The following is a 13,325-nucleotide window of genomic DNA, read 5'->3' on the forward strand; positions in this document are numbered from 1 at the left end:
CATCATGTCAAGCATTGCTGCACGTCCCTCTGACTGGGAGCTAGCTCACAGAACGTAATAGCACCTAAACCAGCAAGGTTGTTTCACGTGCTATTGTGCCGTGTGAACTTGAAGGATAAGCTTATGCTGCAGTGGAGGACACGGGAGAAGGAGCAATGCATATATAACGAACGTATAGTGCAAATAGGTCGTTTGAAGCCTTTTGCACGTAGATTGCAATCGCCATTCTGTATCTGACTTACGACAAGGGCATGATTACCGAAAATACTTTTCACCGTCGTACGAAATGGTAGTGCTTAGTGCAGAGAGCAAAACGGTTGTCTAGGGCGCCCGAGCTGCGTGTTTCACGCTGCAAAAGCGGCTGCCAAACCCGCGGCGTCTTGTACAGCAGGAAAAGATGACATCTCACTAGTGTGCCGCAATATGCTCACTTCCAGCCTGTTTCGAAAAGCGTTATCGCCTGATTATGCGTGCGAAATCCGGTACGTGTCCAGAACGCGCAGCTCAAGTTTGCATTCTGTGCCTATAAATACCTGCCAGCGCGGCCGATAAAATAACGAAGCCTTCGTTTCACTTTTGTGTGTTTTATCGAGTCGCCCGATGGTTCGCTAATTGACAGCCACCTGAAATTCAGTTGATTTTGTAAGTATGCCGATTTCTTGTTTATTTCCTCTGTCAGATAGTAGACATCTGAAGACTTAACCTCATATGCAAGCGCTGACATGGGAAGGTTCGGTAAAGAGGAACTCGGCTGAAACGATAAGGTTGGTCTGTGGGGTTTAACGTCCCAAAGCGACTTATGCTACGAGAGACGCCATAGTGGAGGACTCCAGAAATTTCGACCACCTGGGGTTCTTTAACGTGCACTGAAATCGCACAGCGCACAACGTCCCAAAGCGACTTAGGCTATGAGAGACGCCATAGTGGAGGACTCCAGAAATTTCGACCACCTGGGGTTCTTTAACGTGCACTGACATCGCACAGCGCACTGGCGCCTTGCTATTCGCCTCCATCGAAAAGCGGCCGCCGAGGCCGGGATTCAATCCTGCGTCCTTGTAGTCAAGCGCCGTAACCACTGCGCCACCCCGGCGGGGTTGAAACGAAAAGAAATTTGAAAAGTCAATTCACATTACTGCGCAGTGTTTGTAGTCGGTGCAACTGGCTCTGTCCATAAAATCAGATTTACGTTAAGCCGTTAATGATGTGACGCGATAGCTTCTCTCTCCGCACGAACGAACGCGCACACACGCACGCACACGTGCGGACGATGTTTTCTTTATTCACGTTTTAAATTTTGTTTTTAGTTTTCTTTTATTTATTTATTTTACTCCTATCATTTATTTTCTTTATTTTTATTTTATTTATTATTTTACATTTTTATACACCAATACTCAGCAACAGCAAACATTGCCTTTTCATTCTGAGCCATTTCACACCTGAACACCTTGTTGAAATATTTCAATAATTCAATTACTCGGAAGACAACTTCGGTTCGTCAGAGTTTAGCACGGACAGTCAAAGAGCGTCACACCGACCCGGAATGCCAACAGGCATCCACTGATAAGATTCGCTTTCTTCTCCGAAGCGACGGTGATGCGCAAACCAAGCAAACTCGCGATCGTCTCTCATTGTCTATAGAGTAAATAGCAAAGGCATACAGACAAAAAACAACAAAACAATCTCAACATTAAAAAATTTTGGATACTGTATCTGGATATGGATGACGCTACGCGGATCAACGAGGGGTCCGTGCACGACTCGCAGAGCAGTTTGTAACTGCGCTCAGCAGCCCGTCCGATGGGCCCCGCCACGCTTCGGCTGTCAAAATACGCATCTAGGCGTCACTGACAGAAACCGCCAGGGACAGAGGAGAGGTCCCTCGACCAGGTAGTGTCTTCTCTTGACATCGAAAGGTCGGTCCAAGCGCAGTACACTAGGTTACAACGTGACAAGCGCGGACAGTACGGCGGGCACTGACGGACGGACATGGAGCTGACGGATGAAGCGATCAAAATATGGCCGCCAGTGCGGGATCCAACGTTGGCGGGATCAGCAGGCCGCTCACGGTTGCCAGACTTACGTTTGTAAACCCTCTATAGCACTGCACTACTGGGCTTGCGAAAGCATCCGTACACATCTCGAAATGTGAATATTTGTGAATATTGTGTCGCCTTTTATCCTACAAGTCTGATGGTCTCCTACAAGGCTCTTTTTTCCCGTTTGTAGTCTTTTAGCTAGTACTTTCATAAATATCTTGTAATAAGTATTAGCGAGACTGATTGGGGCGGTAAGCTCCTATTGAGGGCTGTTTCGTAGCATTTAGGTTTTAGGTATGAGAACCATGTGGGTAATAAGAAGAAATGAAGGTATACCTTATTGTTTTTATATTACGCGGTTAAAACGACGTGTAAAACAAGAGGCACGTCTTCCTTAAATGCTTTATAGGCCGTGCCCAAACCACCAGGGCTAAACGATTTCCCTGAGCCGAAATCATCGGTGACGACCTTTACTTCGCGTACACTTATCGGTGCTTCAAGGTGTGTTTTAACCTCTTCTAACATCGGCATACGCCCAAGAATTCGTTTTCAATTGCACTTGGGTTACTGAAAAGGTCTTCATTTTCCATGCCCTTAAGCGCCGAGGCATTAAAAAGGGGAGTGCGGAAACATACAACAAATTAAAAATATATAAGAAGACAAATATTCAAAGAGAGAAGAAAATATTAAGTATAAGAAATCTCAAAAGTAGCACGTAAAACTGAAAAAAAAAAAAAAACTGCACTAAGAAAAAGAAAATTCGAAACAAGAATAGCTAACACGTGGCATTGCATTAAATGAGCCTCATCAGTGACCAACATAATCAGCATAATTTGCTATGCAAGCCACAGCTGCGGGAGGGTGGTTCCAATCTATTGATCTGCGAGGAATAAAACTACATAAGAACGTTTTGGTATGGCAAAAAATGAATCCAATCTTGTGCTGATGAATGATAGTCGACACGGAAGGGGCAATAGGTGGGTGCAGTCATAAGATGTGTGTGCATTGGCTGGTGATAATAAAATTTATGAAAAAAGCACATGCGGAAAAATTTTCTACGCTGTGCTAGAGAAGGTAAAGAAAGGTCAGATTTCATTGTTCTTATACTTGCCGTCAAATTATAATTAGAAAGAATAAAACGAGCTGCGTTATTCTGAACTATAGCTCTAATGCAACCTAAAGGCTGGCTTGGTAAGGGTCCCAAATGGGGGCGGTATGCTCCAGTTTTGGAAGAACAGCTACTTTATAAAGTAGTAATTTTAAAGAGGCCGGAGCATTGCTGAAATTTTGGCGCAAATAACTTAATTCCTGGTTAGCGCTGCTATTAATTAGTTCGATGTGCGGTTTCCAGGTTTGTGATGACGATATAGGCATCCCCAAATACCGGTAGGGTGTTACGGATTCAAGTGGAATACAGTCCAGGGAAGAGGGAGTATTATTCTGTCCGGAAACTTTCATTAAACCGCGCTTTCAAGGGTTTAATTTCATTTGCCATTTATTGCACCAGAAAGTGATGTTATACAGATCCGTCTGAGGGCAGTGTTTGTCGTCTTCGGTATTCATTTCACGATATAAAACACTCATCAGCGTATAATTGTATGGTAGAAGAAACACAATTAGGCAAATCAATAATGTATATTAGAAACAGGAGCTGGTTTAGTAGCCCTATAAGGGAGCAGCATATTCCAGTTTTAATTGTACAAATGTCTTATAAAGCAGCGTTTTTAAGGAAACTGAGGCCTTGCCTTACTGAAATTGCGACGTAGATGCTCAAGCATGCGGTTAGCGTTGAGAAATTATTGATTAAATGTGCGGTTGCAACGATAGTGTTGAGGTTATGAATAGATCTAAGTTCAGTGTTAATCTTTATTGGATGCGTGCTGCGACGTGATACTATAGCATTAACTTTCATTTGTTAGTGTTAAGCTCATTTTCCATATTTTGAACCAATTAACAATGTTGTCAATGTTCGAGTGTAAACTCCTTGCGTCATTTTCTTTACAAACTGCCTGATAAACAACGCAGTCGTAGAGACAAATCAGGAGTATTGTTTTTAACGTCACCAAGAGACAGAAAAAAAGTTCGTCGCTTTTTAACTCTGCCTCGTCTTGCATAATTTTAGTCATTGCTTCTGGCTGAGTTCGAATCACCATGTTAATTACTTTCAAAACATCCCCTGTGTGTCCTTTTGTTGAATGAAACATTTTAACATAATACGCACGAAGGTATTCGGTGACAAGGTTTTCGTACGCCTTGAACGTTTGAAGGACTTCTGGAGCCTTGCTGTGTATACATGGTTCGTGCAACTTGTCTCACTTTTTCATCGATTCTTAGGCTATATCGACGGTTTTCGACTCCTATTACATGTTCTAGATGTCTTCACGGGAAAATAGGCGGGGTATATGTCGGAGAACTTTCGTAAAAATTTGTTGTATGCTATGTCCGGGTCACTTGTGAACTCCAACAGAGTGGTTTTTCTGTCTGCTTGCGCGAATCATTTGCTTTCCGTACTTTTAATACGAAAACCTTTATTAGCTCATGAGTAGCGTCCGCAGAAGCTGTGTGCGAGATGTGACTGCGAGATTCCGCGGGATATCTGTGGGATTCTGGTGTACAGTGACCGATAGTTTCTTTTCTTTCTAAAATTTATTTCTTTTCTTTCTATAAAAGAAAATAGAAGAAAGAAATGAAAGAAAAGAAGAAAATAAAAGGAAAAAAATATTCACACGCATTGCGCAAGACGTGCCCTTCCGAAATATATATAGGAGCCAGTGAGACTTCACGATCAGTCGTTAGCCCAAAGCAACCTGTTGTAGATCTCCACCGCTATGTGGAACAGGACGAGCAGCAGCAACCTTACAGAACTGAGTCAGGTCAGGCGCGATTGGTTGATGTCGCGTCCGAGTGCGTGGTGAATGCATACCAGCTTTAGATGCCAGGAACTTGCCTGTCCGTGAGGAGACTGTCACAGCCGACCACTGTAAGCACCTTCAGTGCTTTCGAACAAGCCCTCAGCAGTCTCTCTAACCCGTGTTCCAGATGAGCACTGCAAAGGGGACCACATGTTACTTGCTCAGGGAATAGAAACTGAAAGCCACGCTATTTTGCATAAATTAGGCTGTTCCGTGCAACATAAATAAATCTGTGTATGCGCAAGCGCGCGCGCGTGCGTGTGTGTGTGTGTGTGTGTGTGTGTGTGTGTGTGTGTGTGTGTGTGTGTGTGTGTGTGTGTGTGTGTGTGTGTGTGTGTGTGTGTGTGTGCGTGTGTGTGTGTGTGTGTGTGTGTGTGTGTGTGTGTGTGTGTGTGTGTGTGTGTGTGTGTGTGTGTGTGTGTGTGTGTGTGTGTGTGTGTGTGTGTGTGTGTGTGTGTGTGTGTGTGTGTGTGTGTGTGTGTGTGTGTGTGTGTGTGTGTGTGTGTGTGTGTGTGTGTGTTTGTGTGTGCGCGTGCGTGCGTGCGTGCGTGCGTGCGTGCGTGCGTGCGCCACTATCTGTTTCAAGTTCCCAGACCAAGGCGCCTGTGGAGGGAGCACTAGCTGTCGGGGGAGGAATGCGTGTGACTTGTGATGAAACGGCTGCATTTGCGGGATCCCCAAAAACCTTGCCTTGCCATCCCATCAGCAGCGAAGACGGCAAATTACAGGAGTTACTTCGGGGCTGCTTGGCCCCTTGCCCGATCCAAATACGAGCGCACTGACCAGGGAACTTGCTCAACGCGCGGCACTCCCGCATGCATGTGCATTTACGTATTTCCGAGTGATTTAAATTGTATGCGAGAACATATATCATTAAATTTTAATACTTTAATATAATAACGAACAACAACTACAATCAATCTCTAATAATTTGGCAAGTTTAATTCGTATATTATGGATGTCAGAACACAATTTGGGACGGTATTCATCAAGAAGGTGATACGCACGTGGCATAGCCGGGCCCACGCCTGCGTGTGTCAGGCATCGCTTCGAGAGCTGAAAAAGAAAGCGTGTAGACGCGGCTGTGTGCGTCTTAATACAACAGGCCACGACAGCAGCTAGAGAATGGTTGTGATCTGGATGCATTCTATGCGTTCCATCTGGGAATTAAATAATTCTTACCTTGAAGTGATAGGCTTTCAGTGGCCGAGCACCAGGCTGCCATTTCGCTGAAAAGCTACAACGGAGAGAACGCGTCATACTTTGCGCTGCATTTCAAGTCGGGAATAAAATTTCTCACCACTTGAAAGTTAGGCTGTAAGTTTATAAGGCAGAAAGGAAACTTGAAAAACAAAATTGAGAGAGGGGGGGGAGGCAAGCAGTGATTTGTACAAAGAGAGTTATAAATATCAGGGGCCGAATTACGCGACGATCACATCACAAAAGCTATCACAAACCCGTAAATCAGTCCGCGCACCTAATGGTTGACGGGTCTGCCGACCAGAATCGACCAATAGAAGTGGGGTTAGCCAATCGGTTTTTGAAAGATTTGTGACAGCTTTTGTGATTAGATAGTTGCGTAATTCGGGCCCTGCTGCTTAATATTTAGAGCAGAATTTGACCTCACTCCTTCAGGTTTGTATGCTGTGGCAACGGCTGACTTCATGACAAGTGCAACACGTGGCAGACTTTCTTGAGAAACTCTGGTTGCGGAAGAAACTTGATGGACATTATTCCACCACTTTCCTGGTGCTCGAACTCCCCCTTATGAAGGAAGTGCGGATATAAGCACAAGGTTTCATCTTAAGGATCTACGTAGATAAGTGCAAGGACAGGAAACCCTCGAAACCATTTTTCCCTGTTCCAGAGAGTACTACAGCATTTTGAAGCGCACTGTTCCCTCGTTGACGCAATATACGAGGGTAGTCTACCATTCAGGATGCGAACTGTAAATCGCCGTTGATGCACAGCCGTGGCGTTTTCTTTTTCTTTTTTTTTTTCTGACGCTGACACGTGATAAATGCACACATTTTCTTTTTAATTTTTTTTTTTTTTTGCGTATGAGGATGTAGATTTTTGGATCTGACTCCATGGTGTGAGATGCAAACGGATCCGCGAGCTTCGCGCTGAAGGTTACTCAGGCAAAACGCGTGTTTTCGGCCACCAGTGGTTCGCCTTTTTCTTTCGTTTACCGTTCCTTTAAGGGAATGTAAGTACGACTATAAGCAATACAAACTGTTATTTCCTTATTTCAGAGAGAAGTCGGCGTGCAAAACAATTGAGCGTAGTAGCTTTTTGCCGTTAGTATCTGCCTGAGACGAAACAAACACAATTTCATTACATGCTATGACCTGGCCCGAACGGCTAAACCCCTCTTTCACACACACCTATAGCATTAAAATATAATGTACTCGTCTTCAGCTGGCTACTGTGTCAATATTTGTTCAAAACTTAAAAGAAATAGAGAAACGATGTGCCCTCCAGCGGTGGCTCTATGGTTAGGGCTCTTGACTCCTGAACCCGAAGACATGTGTTCGATCATGGAAGGGATGGCGCTCTTCGATGAAGATGAAGCTGAAGGCGTCTGTGTAGTGTGCTGTAATCGCACGTTAAAGAACCCCAGGTAGTCGTTAAATTTCCGCAGCACTCCACTACGCCTCACAGACGATGCCACTTTTGGACGCTAAACTCCGTATACCCTTGAAAACTGAGTTGTTATGCTCTCAGTTCAGTTCAGTTCAGTTTAGTCATTCAGTCGTGTCCGACCCTTCGTGACCCTATTGACCATGTCACGCCACGCTTTCCGGTCTCTCACTATCTTCCTAACATCAGATAACTTCATCTGCAGTGCCTCGAGGATGCCATCTAACCATCGCGTTCGCTGCCTACCCCTTCTCCGGCGACCCTCAACTTTTCCCAACATCAAATCTTTCTCCAGCGACTCCTCTCTTCTCATCAGATGACCAAAGTAGCTGAGCATTAACTTTAGAATTTGACCCTCCAATGAGCAGTCAGGGTTTATGGTCGACAATATTGACTGATTTGATCTTCTGGCAGTCCAAGGAACTCTCAGGAGTCTTCGCCAGCACCACAATTCAAACGCGTCAATTCTTCGGCGGTCAGCCTTTTTCACAGTCCATGCTCCAGTTTCATGCTCTAGCTACCATTTATTTGCTGCTGTTTCTTCCTTTGGCATATACGACAATGTACGTGCAGGATTTAAAATATATATCATGCTTGACATGCAGGTGCTACAGTTTGATGGGCGCTAGAGTTTCCAGGGATAAAAAGAAACGATCTTAATGTGGCGCTGTTTATAAATAAAGCGCAACAAAACTTAGCTGCTTTTAACTTGTCGACTCAGATGAGCACACCGCGATAATTTGTTGATGTTACTGGCACACACCACGCAAACGACAGCACAGCCTCATTGGTGAGGTTCGAAATAGCTGGCATGAAGAAAGAAGAGCTCATTGGAAGTGGAACTATATGCGAGTCGTACGCAAGAGTAATGCTTGCAATGGCTAACAAACGTTTTCTCGTCAGTAAGGCACCGAAACGGCAACATTATAGCGCGGCTGCGTGCTAGTTAACGTGAACGTCAAACTAAATCCCACAAATAAAGAGTCGATTTTAACTCTACGACAACGCAAATAAACTTGCTCCAACACAACCGTGCAGTGATAATATTTTTGGCAATATTCTCTAGCGCCCGAAGGTTAGCTAAACGTGATTACCGGGCAGGCGCGGCCGCGGCGGTAGCCACCGTAGCGGCGGTACCGCGGCCCCGCAGCCCCCAAGGAAGTGGCCACGCGGCAGCGCGCCAATAGGCATAAAATGACCGCGCCCGGGAGCGGCTAAAAAATCTGCAGTAGCACTATAGTAGCACTACTATAGTGCCTAGAATATACTGGCTAGTGTGCTGTGCGGAGGGGTCTAACAATGGGACGAGGTGCCGCGCCGGCGATGCCTTCCAACTTTGGCCGCCAGGGGCACTGCTTGTCGGCGGTCCGTAGCGTAAACAAGGAATACCTGTGGAACATATTAAAAGAAGAAGGTGTCGGTCACGAGATAACAGATTTCCTACGGGAAATATACCGGGATAACAAAGTAGAAATTACAGTGGAAGGGATAACAAGTACGGAAACTGTCAATGTATGCAAATGATTAAGACAAGGTTGTTCTCACTGCTCTTCGTGCTTAATATGATAAATATCGAACGGAGGATACAAGAAAGTAACCTAGGTTTTAACCTGTCATATAGATTAGGCGGAAACGTGGTAGAGCAGAGCCTCCCCGGTTTAATGTATGCAGACGATATTGTGCTGTAAGCAGATAGCCAGGAAGACCTGCAAACTCTAGTTAAGTATTGCGGAGACGAAGAGGACGCCCTGGGCTTCAGTTTCAGCGCAGTTAAGGCGGGTCTGATGATTTTCAACGGCTCAACTGATAAGGTTGGTTTGGTTTGGTCTGTAGGGTTTAACGTCCCAAAGCGACTCAGGCTATGAGAGACGCCGTAGTAGAGGACTCCGTAAATTTCGACCACCTGTTGTTTTTTAACGTGCACTGACATCGCACAGCACACGGGCGCCTTGCTTTTCGCCTCCACCGAAAAGCGGCCGCCGAGGCCGGGATTCGATCCCGCGTCCTTAGGAACAGTAGTTGAGTGCCGTAACCACTGCGTCACCCCGGCGGGGTCTCAACTCATAAGGGTCTTAAAATACAGGGCCATGAAATACCCAAAGTGGAAGAATATAAATATCTCGGGGTATGAGTAAACGAAGGATTGGCATACAGTGAAAATCATGAGTAATCACTTAGGGCGAAAGGGCGAAGAAATGCCGGGATAATGAAGCATAGGGCATTGTGGGGATACAACAGGTATCAGGTGCGGAGGAGTATTTGGAAAGGAATCATGGTACCCGGGCTTACTTTCTGAAATACAGTTTTGTGCCTAAAAGCAGAGATGCAGTCGACATTATAAATAAATCAGAGAGCCGTCGGACGATTAGCACTGGGTGCCCACGGCAAAACCACAAATGAGGCGCTACAGGGAGATGTGGGCTGGGCATCTTTCGAAGTGCGGGAAGCTCAGAGTAAAATATTATATGCGGAACGCCTGAGGAAATTGGACAGTAACAGGTGGGCAGCTAAAGTATTTAAATACCTACATCTAAAAAGCGTTGACTCACAATGGAGGAAAAGAACTAGGAAACTAACCAGTAAGTATGCTGGTCACAAGGACGAAGAAATAAAGAGCGTTAAGCAACAGCTGAAAAACACCGAAGGTAAAAATTGGATAAATTCCGTTGAAAAGAAAACAGTCTGAAGTAATACCGAAAGTGGAAAAGGCAGATCAGGAAGGAAGCTTTCTTTGATAACTCAAGAGGCAGTGCCCTACGTTTTGAAGCTAGATCAGAGTGCCTTAGAACACGCAGCGCAAAAAGAAATTAAACATGAAGATGACACATGTGCAGTATGTGGTAAATCCACAGAAACAATTAACCATCTTATACTCGAATGTGATGGTATTAGTCCGGAAGTCGGTGCAGGCGCAGTCACTCTTCCTGGGGCCCTGGGGTTTAAAGATACCAGTGAAGGGGTGAATGAACCTGCAGTGGAAGCTAGAAAAAAATGATTGGAAGATTGGTGGCTTAAAAGCAGAAAAGTAACATAATGTCAGTAATGTAGAAACAAAAATTTCAATAAATAGAATGATGGTATATAGTTAACTGATCTAAAACAATAATTAAGATAGAGGGGGGAAAAACGAGCATGATAGCATCTGCTATCACCCCGTTTCAAAGGGGATCGCTCCTATAATCCATCCATCCATCCATCCATCCATCCATCCATCCATCCATCCATCCATCCATCCATCCATCCATCCATCCATCCATCCATCCATCCATCCATCCATCCATCCATCCATCCATCCATCCATCCATCCATCCATCCATCCATCCATCCATCCATCCATCCATCCATCCATCCGTTCCGTTCCATTCCATTCCATTCGATTCCATCCATCCATCCGTCCGTCCATCCATCCGTTCCATTCCATTCCATTCCATCCATCCATCCATCCATCCATCCATCCATCCATCCATCCATCCATCCATCCATCCATCCATCCATCCATCCATCCATCCATCCATCCATCCATCCATCCATCCGCGTCCGTCCGTCCGTCCGTCCGTCCGTCCCCATAGTCCCAGTGGCGCATTTGCGAATCGTTTCGCTCATGTTTAGGCTCTTATTTGTTTTTGTTGTTGTTTTTTATTTCAGGCCATATAAATGAACGTTGCACAGACTATAGTAGCAACAGCTTTAAGCAGCAATGCCAGCTATGCAGCAGAAGCTGCGAGTGCGTGTCGCTCACACAATTCTTACACCGTGTGTCGCTCGAGAACAGGGAGCTTATGGAAGCCGGTGTCTCGCATTCGTAGCTTCCACTGCGTAGCCTCAGAAAGCTGTCCACAACTACTACGATGCTAAAGCTAGCGCATCAGTGAATGGATAAAGCTCGCTTCATGCCGCTGTGTCAGAGAGACTACATTTCGAACCCGTACGAGGTGTAGTTTTATGTTCGGCTCGCCGTCGGACCCTGCATGACTTCTGGGGTGGGAGACAGAATGCAAGCGTGTTCCAAAATATGTTGTCAGACTAGAGCTCTGATTTTTAATGTGGGCACTTCGTGAATTTGAAGTTATTCAGGATTCGGGTTTCAGACATTCCCCTGAATGGTGTTAAAACATGTCATTATTGGGCTTGAATTTGCGTGCACTAGTTGTGTTCAGTTTTGCTCTTTTCCTTAGTTTCATTGCTTAATAGTCTGACTTTTAGCAATCAACATCAGATAGTTTGTTACAGTTATTAGACAATTAGTTCAGTGCCATTTGTTTACTTTTCCAAAACCTTTGAGCCGTGGCTTCAAAAGTGGTTGCTTCGTATATACTTTAGCAGTTCGCGTTGGACTCGATATGAACCAGAATTTAATTGGTACATTTTGTGTGATATATGCGGATTGATGTTTTCTTTCGGCTTTTGCCTTTTCTTTCCTTACAAAATTTCAAGGTCGCCTAGACGCTGCAAAAAAAAAAAAAAATAATCTATGTATGAATTCATACATAGATTTTTAATCAAGAGAGCTATAACTTCCAAATAAATGCGAGTGAATCCGATTCAGACCATACTTGTACGTGCTGTTTATCACAATTAGCGATCATCAAAGCCAGATGCTGATTACTGAAATATCAAAAGTGTCCAGCCCTTTTTTTACGAACTTGCAATAATATAAACATTCCTACCAACAGTAGGCACGGTTAAACTGAAGAATATCCACATCACCTATGTGAAAGTATGGGACCCTCGTACTTACAAGAAAAGCGAGTAAATTATGAAATGGGTTGAATAAATATAGCTCTGGACATGACTGTTATGTTCTGTTAAAGGCGTCGCATGGCCACAATTCCCACTGCCATCTACACGTGCCTTCAAATGTTCTATCTGATTAAGTTCGGATGATCATCGCTATCTCTACACGGCCTTCATATCGATTTAAGAACTGCGCACAATGAACAAAACGCAAACAGTCAGGATTTTGCATCTATAGCTGGAAGTTCGCGTTAAACATATCGTTCTCTTGTGGCGCGCTATGTATTAATTGTTACGGACTGATGGGCCCGCCCAGCTGAAATCACCTATGCAGGGATGCAGCAGCGAGGGGGGAATAAAAAAATTAAGCACCGCCGTTAAAGGTATGACGCGATAGAGTTTCACACACGCGGATATTTCAACTTTTTTATTTTTTTATTTTTTACCTTTTTATACAGCTACACTCAGCATCAGTGAACATTGCAGTTTGACACCAACGCATTTTTCATTTTTGTTAGGTATTTCAAATAATTGATTGATCAGTTACACTCAAATTTTTTTAGCATCATCAAGCATTGTAATTTCATTCTGAGCATGTTGACATCTTTGAACACCCCTTTTTCGTTTCTTTATTTCATCAAATAATAAAATAACTGTAACGATTTCATTAACTCGTCAATGCCTATGACTCACCAATCAATCATCAATCCCTATAGCTGTCGCTTAAAAACCGACCGGCGGCGGCGATTCCTTATAAATCTCTGCCTCCATGCGCTGGCATCAATCTTTATCTTCTCTCTCTTGAACGCACGCCGTAACCTGTAAAAATATGTTGAGTACTGTCTACGCAGTTCCCGGTCGATATGTTGGTATTCCACCAATATTTCAGAAGTGCTCTGAAAGCGGGGACGAAGACAAGCTACAGAAAGAGCAGCGCGCGTACAGTCGGTAGTCGGTATAGTTACCAAGGCCCGACTAGCCGGATGTTGGCCGCGAGCGC

The 13,325-nt window shown here is 44.6% G+C and overlaps 1 protein-coding gene across 1 annotated transcript in view; it reads right to left on the minus strand.

Annotated features, from left to right (window-relative positions):
* Nucleotides 1-4,964: 4,964 nt before the first annotated feature.
* The window catches only part of LOC146206624 (uncharacterized), a 43,673-nt gene continuing 35,312 nt past the window's right edge, over nt 4,965-13,325 (minus strand). The window contains exons 4-6 of the mRNA XM_084575498.1: nt 6,131-6,185; nt 5,956-6,004; nt 4,965-5,082 (exon numbers count right to left, since the gene is read on the minus strand). Coding sequence (XP_084431624.1) covers nt 4,965-5,082; nt 5,956-6,004; nt 6,131-6,185 — 222 coding nt within the window. The remainder of the gene's footprint in view (nt 5,083-5,955; nt 6,005-6,130; nt 6,186-13,325) is intronic.

The sequence above is a fragment of the Amblyomma maculatum genome, chromosome 1, assembly GCF_055883805.1.
Source record: "Amblyomma maculatum isolate TAMU_Amacu chromosome 1, ASM5588380v1, whole genome shotgun sequence".
Classification (NCBI taxonomy): Eukaryota; Metazoa; Arthropoda; class Arachnida; order Ixodida; family Ixodidae; genus Amblyomma; species Amblyomma maculatum.